General features: G+C 37.2%; 1 protein-coding gene across 1 annotated transcript in view; it reads left to right on the top strand.

The window, feature by feature from the left end:
• The window catches only part of MYH10 (myosin heavy chain 10), a 182,921-nt gene that overhangs the window by 121,155 nt on the left and 47,100 nt on the right, over positions 1–14,666 (top strand). Inside the window, 4 exon segments of the mRNA XM_020966465.2 lie at positions 2,374–2,482; positions 2,578–2,709; positions 5,345–5,551; positions 14,216–14,353. Of these exon segments, the coding sequence (XP_020822124.1) occupies positions 2,374–2,482; positions 2,578–2,709; positions 5,345–5,551; positions 14,216–14,353 (586 nt within the window).

Below are 14,666 nucleotides of genomic sequence, written 5' to 3'. Positions count from 1 at the left end.
AGGGTCTTGAGCCATTAAGCAGGCTCTTGAGATAATCCAGGTGAGAGGCAACAAAGGTGTAGTGGCCACGCGAGTAGAGAGAAAGGAATGGATGGGAGAGATGTTAAACAGTTGACAGCATATACAAAGGAAAGGATAAATGATGATGCAGAATAAAAAATTCATGCCCTGAGAATCATATATGATTAAATGCCAAATTATTAATAAAGATGCATGTGAACAGGAATGTTGATGGGATATGACTTACTTCTTCCTATAGCATTTCTATTCACTGTTCATTGGAGAAGGTTCTTAGATTAAAGGATGTCATCAGAGAAGCATTTGATTGGAAAAGAAGAGAACTAGTTATGTAGCAAGACTTAGGAGAAACAGTGGATAAGCCATATCCTCTACTACTTCCTCTTCCAATATCAAGAGAAAGCTAGGCAAGCCACAGTACAGTAGGAGACACCTATGGTAGACAGAGAAGGAGTTAGACAGGATGAGGTAGGTATGAGTGAGTTTTGATCTGCTTCATTTGAAAGAATATTCACATCCATGTGTTCACAGATCCATTTGAGTTCAGTATTAGGGCTAGCTGTAGAATACATGCATGATGAGATTTGTCCTGAAGGACTTGTAGAACTGGGACCTAAACTCAAATCTTGACTGTTCTTGTGACCTTGGGCAAGTCATTTAACATTTCTGACTCTTGGTTTCCTCATCTGTAAAATAAAGTGGTTGGGCTAGATAATTAATGTCTGGAGTTCCTTCCAGCATTAGATCTGTTAGAGTTTAGGAGGGAGGGAATATGACAACCTAAACTAGAAAGGAAGAAGTGGGAATAGATGTGGTGGTTAAAAACAATCTTAAAAGAAGACTCATGATAGGGGGCATCTGGGTGGCACAGTGGATAGAGCATTGGCCCTGGATTCAGGAAGACCTGACTTCAAATCTGGCCTCAGATCAAACACTTGACACTTACTAGCTGTGTGACCCTGGGCAAGTCACTTAACCCCATTGTCCAACATACACACACACACACACACACACACACACACACACACACACACACACACACACACCACCCAAAAAAAGAGAAGACGACGACTCATCATGACATGAGGACTTAAATGGACTTCAAGAAGGTAGAAGATAGAGAAAGGAAGAAGGATGGTTACTGTGATGGAGAGAAGAAAGTTAGGAGGGAAACTGGTAGATCAGGGAAGTGAGGAGTTAATGGGTTCTCCTTTAGTTATCTAAGTGCAGATGTCCAGTAAATCTGCAGTAGAAGATTTCAGGACCATTGAATGAAAAGTCAGGGCTGCATATGGAGATTTTGGTGTTATTTGAAGCCACAAGAGTAGATTTTCAAGAAGAAAAGAACAAATGACCTTGGGGAAACACTTATATTTATGGAATGTGAGAAGGGAGAGTAGTCATCAGAGGAAACATAAGGTGATTTTAAGTCTACCAGGATAGAAACCATAGGAGGAGAGTTCCAAGTAGAGGGAAGATAGTATAAAATACTGTATAGAGGTCAAGGAAGTGAAGAAAAAGACCATTGATTTCAGCAATTAGAAAGTAAAAAATGACCTTTAAGAGAGTAGTTTCAGAGGCATGAACTGGAGGGGGAAAATGGATTGTGGAGCTCTAGGGGGGAAGTGGATTGTGAGGAAATAGAGACAGTGGAGATTAATCACTTGTTCAAGAAGTTTCAGCAGAGAGAGAAAATAGCACGATAGCTAGAAGGGACATTAAGGTCAAGCAAAAATTTTCAGAATAGGGCAAAACCTGTGCTTTTTTTAAGGATAAGGGGAAACATACTATGGACAACAAGAAATAGAGTTTTCTAGAAAAGAGAGAAAAGATAAACTGACGGTCAAGGTACTATATGTAAAACGTGGGAGAAAATTAGATTGAAGACATGGGTAGAGAAATTCACCTTCAGAAAGAATAGAGACCCATGACTCTGAGAGTAGTTGCCACGGAGATAGATTTTGACATAGATTAGATCACAAGGCAGCTTCTTGTTGAAGTGAAAAGTGGGAAGGGGATGATGTCTGAGTCATAAACATCGACAACGATAGGAATACTAGCAGTTCAGAATGCACTTTAAAAACCTGTAGAATGAATAAAGAAGGGATTGCTTAGGCAAATGTATAGGCCTTGCCAAGGTTAGGTAGCACGCATTTGTAGTAATCGGCTTCCAGTGCTAAGACTGTGTAGTGTGTAGGAGCTAAAATATTTGATTAACTAGAATATCAATTCTCTTCTCTGACCACATTAAAAGAATTTATCATATTATGTTAGAAAAACTTCATTCCAAAAGCTATTAATTTTGCCCCAATAATTATCATAAATATACTTCTTTCTTTTTATTTTGGTTTTAAGGGCATTTGCCAAGAAACAGCAACAACTGAGTGCTCTGAAAGTATTACAGCGTAACTGTGCAGCTTATCTAAAATTACGGCATTGGCAGTGGTGGCGAGTTTTTACTAAGGTGAGTTGCTTGTATGATTTTGAATAGCAATGTGATTACATAATAGAACAAAGCAAACAAAGACAATGTTAAACTCATTTCTGATTTTGCTGTAGGTGAAGCCTCTACTACAAGTTACCCGCCAGGAGGAGGAGCTTCAGGCCAAGGATGAAGAGCTGTTGAAAGTTAAGGAGAAGCAGACAAAGGTAGAGGAAGAGCTTGAAGAAATGGAAAGGAAACATCAACAAGTACGTTCATTAACAACTTGAAACCCCTGCTATTGCCATTAATTAAAATGAGTTCACCTGGTGATATTTGCAATTAAAGGGAAAATGTCATTTATTGCTGAATGATGATTCCCCATGTTTATTTTAAATGTAATCATTATGTTAAAATCTTGGGAAAACAGTTGTACTTAATTTATTATTTTATTAAACGTAAGAGTTTTATAACTGTATTCGAAAGCAATTAGAATCCAAATATAGAGGTTATTGGAAGACTGAGCCATGTCATTTTGTCTGGCTTTTCTCCTGAGCTCCCACATTAAAAGGGCAAAATCTGCTTCTCTTTTTCTCTAACCTGTCTTTCCTCTCTGCTCATAAAAATCACCTGTAACTCTAAGCATTTATTGGATGATTATCTAGTCTGTGGTCAAACTAGCACCAGTTAACTTCAGTGCATCTCTCCTAAACAGAATGAAAAAGAGTCACACAGCTAGTAAGTGTTTTAGGCCAGATTTGAATTCAGGAAGATGAGTCTTCCTGACTCCAGGCCCAGCACTCTATCCCCTGTGCAACCTAGCTGCCCCTAATATATATTAACATATTAATTAAAGAGTTTTAAAATAATAAAACATTAAGTACTTGAGAATTAAATTATCTAGACACTTTTGTGACAGTTACAAAACTGTATTCTTGTGTTCATGGATAACTAAAATTAAGATAATAAAAATTACAATATCCCTGAATTTATAGTTTTCATATAGTATCAATCAAAATATAATGAGTTTCCAAATAGAACTAGTTAAAACAGATGTTATATAGAAGATCAAATGGGCAAGAATGTGAGTGAGAGCACTAGGTTTGGTGGGGAGAGGTAGATGTAGATAAGGCTTGTACTCAGGCTAGCTGGTATTAGACAAAAAAAATAAAATCATATCAGTGAAGCAGAAGAGAGAATTATTTACATGTAAGAATGACATACCTATAAAAAATTGAGAAAAGAGTTATGTAATATATTTAGGAAGATTGGATAACCATGTGATGTAAAACTTACATGCCTGAAACCACATTTCATATTAAACTCTGTAATATAGCAACTTTAAAAAATCCTTTTTTTCTTTTCTTTTCTTTTTTTTTTTTGGCAAGGCAGTCAGGGTTAAGTGACTTGCCCGGGGTCACACAGCTAGTTAAGTATCAAGTGTCAGAGTCTGGATTTGAACTCAGGACCTCCTGAATCCAGGGCCCTTGCTCTATCCATTGTGCCACCTAGCTGCCCCAAAAATAACTTTTAAAAGGTAGTATCAAAAGTATACAATGTCTCATTGTCAGTGGGAGAAAAGTTTATCTACTAAAGAAACAGAACAAAGTTAAAGAAACAAGATGAACTCTGTTACATAAAATTGAAGACTTATGTACAATAAAAATATTCAATGACCATAAGAAGAATAGACTGGGAAAGGTATTTTTTGGCAGATGTAACAAATAAAAGCTTAGTGTCTGAAATTTTTAAACTGAGATATATTCAAGGATAAAACCCAATCTCAAGTGGATAAATGCTTAAAGAGTATCAACAGAGAGCATACGTGAGAGAAATCACTTGAAAAATGTTCTACCTTACTAGTCAAAAAAAAATCCAAATAAAATCAACCTCAGAGTTTAACCTCATGTTAACACACACACACACACACACACACACACACACACAAAATTAGGCCTTATTGTGTAGAAGTGGTACTTATTCTCTGCTCATGAAATTCTAAGTGAGTGAAATCTTTGGCAAGCAGTTTTGACTGTAATGTCATAAATGACAGTCATACCTCTTGATGCAATAATGTTATTATTGAGTAATACTATTGAGTATTATTAAGTAATAATGTCAAAAATGGGGCAGCTAGGTGGCCCAGTGGATAGAGCTCAGGCCTTGGAGTCAGGAGGACCTGAGTTCAAATGTGACCTCAGACGCTTGACATTTACTAGCTATGTGACCCCAGCTGGGCAAGTCACTTAACCCCAATTGCCTCACCAAAAAAAAAAAAATTGCAAAAAGTAAGAAAAAGCTGTAACTTTCAATGTATTTATAGCAGCATTATCTTTTATAGCTGATTTCCAGTAATTGGAAGTGGCTGAATCAATTGTGATGTGTTCTGGATCACAGTATTCTAAAACTCAAATAGTTAATATTGAGAGTATAAATAATGTAAAGAAATTTAGAATTTATATGAAATAATGCATAACAAAGACAATACAATGGCAACAGCTACATCAAAGGGGGGAGAGTGTGTGTGTGTGCGTGTGTGTGTGTTTGTGTAAATGTCTAGAGAGTGGACAAAAAAATTAAAAGGGATAGCGGATCTAACTGATAAGTTTTTATGAACATTTTATATGTTGACATTCATAAATTCAATTCTATATTTTTTGAAAGTATATCTGTCTACTTGGTTTTATTGTTTTGTTGCGTACAATCATTTAACAAATAATTATTACCTAAGAAAAGTATGATTATTATGTATCTAGAAATCTAATTTCTTTTGATGCACACTGGTAACTGTGAATTCCAATTATAAATTTTTGATGTGAAGTTTCAAGACTATTACAATCCTCTCTAATGCATGTTCTGTATTGGATGTATGACATTTCATTAAGTATTTCCCTATGTTTGTAGCTTTTAGAGGAGAAGAACATTCTTGCCGAGCAGTTGCAAGCAGAAACAGAGCTCTTTGCTGAAGCCGAAGAGATGAGAGCTCGTCTGGCTGCAAAAAAACAAGAACTAGAAGAAATTCTTCATGACCTGGAGTCCAGGGTTGAAGAGGAGGAAGAACGAAACCAAGTGCTCCAGAATGAAAAGAAAAAAATGCAAGGGCACATTCAGGTATCTGTCAGTGTTTCTTTAAAGGGTTGTATGGCTCCAAGGAGATCACCACTATGAAAGAACTTTTTAACCTGGAAGGCCTGGGTCAGCACAAGCTGCAGGATTCTTGCAGCTCTCCACAAGCTCCCTGGAGATAGCATCCACCCCACAGTTTCTCTAAAATTCCTTCCAACAGTGTAAGCTCCTTGAGGGTTGGATTCTTATCTTTTTTTTTTAATCTCTTTTGCTGCCACAGAATCAGTGTTTAATGAATGTTTGTTGAATTGATTTGGATTATATGCCCTCTTGGCCTAAGCTTGTTTAGCCACGTGTAACTGCACCATACTGAGAACCTGGAGTACCTAGAGCCCTCAGGCACAGTGAAAGAAATAAGGCCTTGAAGTTTTCCAAGTGTCTTTGTTGAATGAATAGAAGTTGTGGATGTGGATTTGTATGTGTGTGTCGAATAGGAAAAGGTTGGTTAAATTAAATTCATTACAGTTAAATTTAGAAATTCAGTGATAGTGATGTTTTTAACCAGATCTTCAAAAGTTATTTCTTCTTTTCTTTATAGTAACAGTCAATAGTAACATGGTTGTGGTGGGTTTTTTCCTTAGAACTTAAATACGTATTTTACATTCTTAAGTAACATTTTACCATTTATGAACTCATAAATGAATAATGAATGAAAAGCAAGTATTCTAATATGTTAAACACTGGATATACAGATAGAAAAAAATAAAAAGATAGTCCCTGCTCTAGAAGCCTAATTAGTGAATAAAACACCCGTAGGAGAATTTAGCTATAGGGCAAATACACTAGATAATTAAGCTGCAAGCCTGGAGGTCCTAAGAGATTAGCTCCAAAGTCCCAGAGCCCTTCGGATGCACCAGGGTATCTGCCCCACGGGGGCGGCAGCCACCATTGGGAATCAAGGAATGGCGCTACGGACCACAATGGACAAGGGATTCTGGGTTCCCCCCGGCAAGATTTGAGAGGCCTGTCCAGGAAGAGAAAAGGGGCATCAGCAGGAAGATTGGGGTGGCTTTTGTGGCAGAGGGAGGTAGCAGTAGGGTTCTCCTTGGCACTACTTCCTGCCAGGGCTCTCCAGGTACCCCCAGGTGGAGTCTTGAGCAGCCTGTCAGCATTGAGAAGTAGTAAGGTCCCACTCACTAGGTGCCAGTTCTGGCTGGTCTTGAGGAATTGTATAATGAACGTGACTTTCTCTTTTTTAGTCATTGTAGTCATCTAACCTAATCTTCATTCAACAAAAATTTATTAAACCCCTGCTATGTGTGGAGCACTAGAGTACAAAGGTAAATATTAAAAATAATAGCAGATTTTTATATAGTGCTTTAAGTTTAGCAAAACATTTACAAAATAGTATCTCATTTGATCCTCACAACAATCTAATGAGGTAAGTACTACAGGTATTTTTTAATCTCTGTTTTACAGATGAGGAAACTGAGGCTCAGAAGTTAAGTGATTTGTCCAAGGTCAAATACCTAGTAAGTATCAGAGTCAGGATTCCAAACCCAGGCCTCTCCTGATGCCAAGTCTAGCACTCTTTTCACAATACCCTGATGCCTCATGTTTATCTCATTGTAAGATGCAGTTCTTATTCTTGAGAACCCTAAAATGTAGTATAACACCCTTTTGGGTAAGCTGGTCCAATCACTGTGTAACACCTTACACATCTCACTTGGGTGTGTGGACACATCTCACTCACTGGGCTGGATATATCACTAACCTGTCATCACACTGGCCAGGTCAGTGTTACTTAGGAAGGACCATCATCATGAAGCTACGTCCAAAATCTCTTAGGGTCCTACAGGTGTATCTGTTATGAAGAATACACCGCTTTCAGGCTCGTCACTTTAGCTCTTAAGCCTAAAACAATATTCTTCCATCTATATTAACCAGCTACTCCCAGTCATAACATTTTTAGATCTAGTTCTTAAACATAGCCATTTATTTACTTAGCAATGAAGAAGAATAACAGCATAACAAGTATGTGTATATTAAGGCAAATGCAATAATAATAAATCCACATTTAAATCTGGGGTACATTCTTCCAGCAATACACTCAGTATCTATGGGGAAAAGTGAGCATACACTTAGAAGATTGTCCAGGAAGAAGGAAAACCCAGGTACTTAGAATTGGTAATTTACAGTTGGACCTCAAGCTTTGATGTCATTAACCACTTCTCTGTTGACTGTCCTCATTGCCCTATAGCTGAGCAAGGTAAGCATACACTAGCCAGCTCTTCATTCACAAAGATTCTGTATTATCCATTAGATCTCAGCATCTCTTATATTGCAAAGCCTCCTTACCCTTTCTGCATTTTCCTTGCAAAGCAAAGAGAGTAGCAAAGAGCTAAAAATGATCCTGAGATTCTTTACCTCTCTAGGTGTTGCTGAAGGGCCACAGCTGGAGCTGAAGCTGTCTCCGGGGAGCTTTAATCTTAATTTATTCAGTCATGAAGCAGCAGCCAAAGCTTTCTTGTCAACTGACTACTCCTGCTGCTTCTGTTTCTTCATATACCTTGGGAAAAGCTGCTTTTAAAAACTCTGCTGAGTATTCTCTTCTGGCAGGCTTTTGAGTATCTTCACCATTGACTCTCAGCCTCAGCTTAAATACTTTCAGTGACTTAAATTAAAATCCTCTAGTCAGTGACTCACCTTTTACTTATGAGGTAGTAACTCACGTGGTTTCCCCTTATCACACCTATTGCTGCCTTTTAAAAAAAAAAAAGCTAGTCAGCGCCCTCCTGGAAATCTATTTTCTTTAATCCTTTAACAGTTTTGGTTTTGTTTTTTTTTTGAAATTTGCATCATTTCAAACTACTACCACCTCCCCTGGATTGTTCCAGTGCCCCCCAGGGGGCTGTATGGCCCACTTTGGGAACATGTGTTCCATATCATTTGAGTTTTTACCTTCTTGAGTCTCAAAAGTTAGATGCAAATAATCTGTGACTACAGTGCCCTGTAATCCAACCATTAATCGGTTCACAGAACAGCCATCCATCACATTCTCTATCCTTGAAAACTGCTTCTTCATACTTATATATATCCAGTTCGTAGTAAATAAAAGTTCTTTCTCTGACCCTTTAAATCATCAAATTGTTCACATACAAATAAGGCATTACCCCATATCCTTTACAAGGTGATTTAAGTCTTTATATTTATGACACAGTTCATTTTCTATCCAAAAATGCTTAATCCCATTTGATATCTCTATCTTTACACACACATTTTAGCAGTTTTCATTAAACCAAAGTTCTTATCCTTCTTCTAGGCATCATGTGGTTCATCCATGAAAAAGGCAGCACTTTACATTCTTTACAAGTAGACTTAATTCTTTTTATTTAAGCAAAAGTAATTTTTCTGCCTTTTTCAACACTAAACTGCTCCATTATGAAAGGTCAAGACCTTGTAGTAGTAGACATTGTTTTCAATATTCCATAAATGTTTTCTGAATTTGGGTATTTTTTTCCCCCACTATGTGCTTTGTACTTTTCATGATTCCAGGAGTTCATCTGGGAAGAAAGAAACATGAACCCCTCTCAGACCACCACCATTTTAGCAAATAACACAGTTTCCTTCCATTACCTGCAATGGATCAGTGGTTTCATCTTACATAGGATCCTAGAGTTTTAGAACGGACTTCAGAGGCTGTCTTGTTCAACCTAGGTCTGAACGAGAATTCTCTCTACAACCTACTTGACAGGTGGCCAACATCACCTCAACTTGAATGCATCAAGTGAGAGAATACCAACTCTTTCCAGTGGTAGCCCATCTACTTTCCAATAGTTGAATCATTAGGAGATTTTTTTGTAATGTTAAGGCCTTAATTTACCTCTCTGAAACGTTTTACTTGTTCCTGGAATTACCTATTAGAACAAATAAATAGAATAAGTCTAATACTTCTAAAGACAATCCTTCAAATACTGTTTTCATGTCTTCCCTTAGTCTTTTCTTCTCCAGGTTAAACATCTCTGGTTCCTTTAGCAAAATCACATATGACATGATCTTTAATCTCTCTGACACTGTCTCTGTGACCTTGGTCAGGTCATTTATGCCTTCCTGGGCCTTGGTTTTCCTATCTGAAAAATGAGGACGTTGATTGAGATGTCCTCTGAGATCCCTTTCAGCTCTGGATCTATCATCTCACCTTTCTCTTGTTGAGAATATATGCATGTGTAATCATATATATGTGTGTTTGGGTGTGTCATAATGTAACCTAAGATTGCATTAGCATTTTTGGTTGCTACATCGCACTGTTAACTCTTGTTAAGCTCATGTTAAACTCTCCAGATCTTTTTCAGACAAACTGTTGTCTACCCATGTTTCCACTCCTCTGTAATTTTGAAGATGATTTTTTTTTGCTCCTAATAAAACTAAGACTTTTTTTGTTTTGTTTTGTTTTTTATAATCTGCAAATTTGATGAAAATTCCATTTTTGCTCTTATCCAGGTCATTGATAAAAATGTTTAAAAATCACAAGGCCAAGCAAAGCTTCCCTATAGACCTCCTTCAGAACCAACATTGAAACATTAAAGATTACTCTTTTAGTCCACTCATTTAACAATTTCAGCTATAACTGTGCCATCTCTTAGCCCTCTTTTTTCCATCTTTGCCAAAAGAATAGCATGAGATAATTTACTAAAACTATCAATACAATTTCACTAATTTTACAGTATTATAACCCTGTCAGAAAAGAAAACTGAGATTAGACTAATATTATCTGTTATTAATTAAACAAAGCTGCCCTTTTGTGATGACAGCTTCCTTTTCTAGATGTTTACTAACTGTCTCTCTAATTACAGAATTTTTCCTGAAAATGAAGTCAGGTTCACTGGCCTCTAGCTTCTAGACTTTTTACCCTTTTAAAAAATTTAGACAGTATTTGCCTTTTTCCATTCCTGTAGTACCTCTCCTATTCTCCCAAGATCTTTCAGAGATTGCTGACAATGTCTCAGCAATCACATCCTATGATTCTTTAAATACCCTGGGATTCTTTCATCCCAGCAAGGATTTTCATTTCAGCAAGGTTACTTGCTTGGAGAGCCCTTTTTGTTGTACCTCCACTTATGTTGGTTATCATCTCCCTATGGCTAATTTTTTTCCTCACCATTAAAATCCAGAGATCTTTCTTCTTGGCAAATAAAACAGAAAGAAAATAAAAATTGTGCAACTTTCCCTTCCTTCTTTTGTCCATTGTTATCATCACATGCACAACAAGCAGCATCCCTATTCTTTACTTCTCCTTTTCCTTAATAGATCTAAAAACACCCTTTTTCCTGTATTTTTTTTTCTTTGACACACAGCGTGCTGTGATTCCATGCTTCATCATCCATTGCTTTGTTTGTGTCTTGTGTATTTATCTTTTTAAAATCTACACTTGTCAAATGCCCTATATAACCATATTGATCTGATTATATGCTTTTCCCTTTGTATTGTTCAGAATTTTGTTCTTAAGAACTTTCCATCCCTTCAGGGCCAACTTCCCCTATAGAATGCTAGGCCATTCTGTCTTACCTGAAACCTTTGAAATCTGCTGTCACAGTATCTCTGGCATATGTCAGACTAGGGCACAGGACACTTTACTCTGCTCTACCACAATACAAATATTCTAAAATTAATTGGTTATTTTGCTCCTCCTCGTTTCCACCTTAGCAATTCATGCCTTCTTGTTGAGAACCTGGTCCAGAATAGAAGTTCTTGCATTGGTTCCTTCACTTTTGGAGGCATGAAGTTCTCACAATTTTTTACTTCTTTCATCAAAAAGTCAAGTCTAGTAGATGTCCAGGTAATTGAAGTTCACCATCCTGAGTATCTCATGCCTGTTCCAAGCTCAACAATGTTTACCAATCTCATCATCTGTTTTTTAAAAAGCAGTTCACCAAAACCAGCCCAACCTTTCTTGTGTCATGGACTGCATTAGTAGTGAGGTGAGTTCAGCCGATGGACACCTTCTCAGAATAAAGTTTTTAAATGAATAAAATAAAATTCATGGGATTGCAAAGGAAACCAATTATATTGAAATACAGTTACCAAATAGTTTACAAAATAAGTTCTTAAACCCTAGGTTAAGAGTCCCTGAACTGACACACCCATCAATCCATCAAAAAAATTTTATTAAGCATTAATGTGCTATGCACTGGGCATATAAAGAAAGGCAACAACAGTCCCTATTCTCAAGGAACTTATATGGGGGAAACCACTTGTGAACAACCAGGTTACATATACAAGATATACAGAGAAGATGGGCATCATTCTCTGATGTTGCGTACGGTGTTCTGTGCCCATTGTTCATGTCCAGTTCTGCAATATAGGAAGAGAAGTGGGTTTGTTCAGTTCTTTGGGGCCCAGCTTGGTCATTATAAACAGTGTTCAGTTTCATTTAATTGTTCTTTCTTTCTACCTTTTTGTAGTTATGTAAATCATTTTCTTGGTTCTTTTCATTTAATTGTACATTAGATTGTGTAAATCTTTTCATGTTTTTCTGTTTCATTTATTGTGTTTGTATCCCCAGTGCCTAGTTCATAGCTTAATAAGTGCTTATTAATTGATTCTTGTGGCACAGTGATGAAACATCTTCATCTATTTCTGCTTTCTTTCCAAGGGATCTAAAATATATTCTAGTGCAAACATCATTTCTGTTCCTGTTTCGGTTGTTCTATACCATGTTTCCCACTTTTGGTTACTGCATTTCTTCACATGTGTATACCTTCTTTATATACAGTGGTATTTCTTCACTATTTTTTTTTTAAACATGTAACCATCTAGAGGCATATTCTAGTCGTTGGTCATATCCCACCAAGCCTCAGTGAAACCTGAGAGATCAGATTTGCCTTCTTGCATTGTGAACTCTTCACCCTGTTTGTTGCTTATACTTTGTGCATTTGTGATGCATTTGAGATCATTGCAGTTTTTTGCTGACTCCCTTGGATTTTTTCTCCAATGAAATTGTGTCTTCACTCCTACTTTTCTTTCCCACGTTATAGGGACTTTGTTAAGTATCTAGCTTAGTGGATATATAGGCATTTTTTTTTCCTTCCCACCTTTCTTATCCCTTCCCTTCTTATAAATTTAGAACCTTTTTGATTGTATTTGCAAGACTTCTGCTTATCAGCTCTTACTAGGTGTATGCCATATTGCTTGAGAACCAGTCATTCTTATATTTAAGCCTTGGTCCTAAAATCTCAATCCCATTGTCATACCAGCTGTTTGCTTCCTGAATTTGGTGCTGAATCCCAGAAGAGTGAGGACTTCACTTCCTATAAAATGCTGTGAAGGAGCATGGAATAGTAGATAGAGAGCTGAACTTGGAGTCAGAAAGACTTGGGTTCAAATCCCACCTCTAACTTGCTAGCTGTGTGACAATGGATAAATCACTTAACCTATATGAGCCTCAGGTAACAGACTATAAGCTATATACAGATTGCTGTCTGCATAAATACAGGGAATTTTAAACACTTTGATATTGACTATCATTTGTTTGTATCAAGGGGGAAAACTGCTTGTACAATTAGCAACCAATGATTTATAAGTGCAGTTTATAGATTCTAAATGATGTGAAATGTAATAGGGATGATTAAAGGGCTTGTAGACTGGTGATCTTCAAGAAAGGTAACCAATTGCAAATTCCATTATGTACTTGTTTTTGATTCATCTTTAGCCAAGTGTCAGAATTTTTTTTTTCAGCCAGAGGAAAATTTATTAGTGATAAAACACTTAGGGCCAGGTGATGCCTGTAAAGACGAGTGGGCATGAGAGGTTCTCAGCCTTTTGAGCCTGAGATTCTCAGCCCCGAATGAGGGCCAGGGTAGATCTTACATACTTTAGGTGACCAGGGAAGGGTCTGGGTGAGAGATCCCAGAGATTGGAATGTCTGAGAGATTGAACAGACAGTGGGAATAGATAATGAAGGAACTGAAAGGTATCTGAATGAGATTAAAAGGTAGGCTGAGGCTTTCCAAAGGGAGATGAGGGGCTGGGGCCTGTAGAAAAAAGGGGAGCCAGATTCCCTTCGGGGCAAGGGGCAAAGACCTTGGTTTGGGCCACACCCCATCATTCCCCCCTCAAACAAATTTGACCCAAATTCTTTTGGGGAAAGGGGCAAAGGTCTTGACTTCTGAAACTGCTTCTTGCTGGCAAGGGGCATAGAACTGTCCCTGCCTCTCTGGGTCCTGTTTGAGGGGTCAAACGTGAAAACCTGGCTGATGCTAGGTTCAGCAGGCTAGAATCTTCGGGTTGGTATATAGCCTGAGCAGTCATCTGAAAGTTGATGGCTCCAACCCTAGAAGAAAGGAATCTGACAAGGATATTTAGTAAACATGGGTGAAACAAACACAAAAATATGATCAGTAGTGGAATGAGAATAGGAACTAGTATAGAAAGAAGCCAGGACTCCCATGAACAAGTGTCGGAATTTGAGACACTTCATTTAATACCTTTAAGGAGGTTGAATATGTTCAAAACATTTTTGAAAATAGAGTAAATACTAAGTTGGTAATCTAAAATAAACTAGATAATCTTAAATTCTTTCTATGTGTATTACTTTTAATAGCTTTAAATAACTATTCTTACTGTGATTCTAAGATATTACTTTTCAGATATAGTAAGATTGTGCTAGAAAAAGTGAGCAAAATGTGTATTAAGTGTGCTTCTTCTGTGAAGGACTTAGAAGAGCAGCTTGATGAGGAAGAAGGAGCTCGGCAGAAGCTACAGTTGGAAAAAGTCACAGCAGAAGCCAAAATTAAGAAAATGGAAGAGGAAATTCTACTTCTAGAGGACCAAAACTCAAAATTTATCAAGGTATTGTTGTGTTGCCACCTAAAGTCTATAATTTGAAAAAAGGTATTTTTGCATGTCCTTTAAATGCAAACTCCCTGAGTTTTATTTTGTACTCAGTTCGTGTATTGTTCCTTCAGGGGTTATGGTTTTGGTTTTTGCCTTTATATCTTAAGAGCCTAGTGTAGTACTTTTCACATAGTATGTGCTCAGTAAATGTTTGGATTAAATTGAATTGAATTCTTTCTTTGTTCTTTGCCTACTTTCTACTTGACTTATCAAGTTATAGAAATTAGCAAACTGACTAATTCATAAACTATTTCAGATTTACTCAACC

Source organism: Phascolarctos cinereus, unplaced genomic scaffold (assembly GCF_003287225.1).
Source record: "Phascolarctos cinereus isolate Bilbo 61053 unplaced genomic scaffold, phaCin_HiC Scaffold_5;HRSCAF=322, whole genome shotgun sequence".
Classification (NCBI taxonomy): Eukaryota; Metazoa; Chordata; class Mammalia; order Diprotodontia; family Phascolarctidae; genus Phascolarctos; species Phascolarctos cinereus.
Note: the sequence above shows the minus strand (reverse complement) of the source record. Positions and strands in the feature narration are given on the sequence as shown.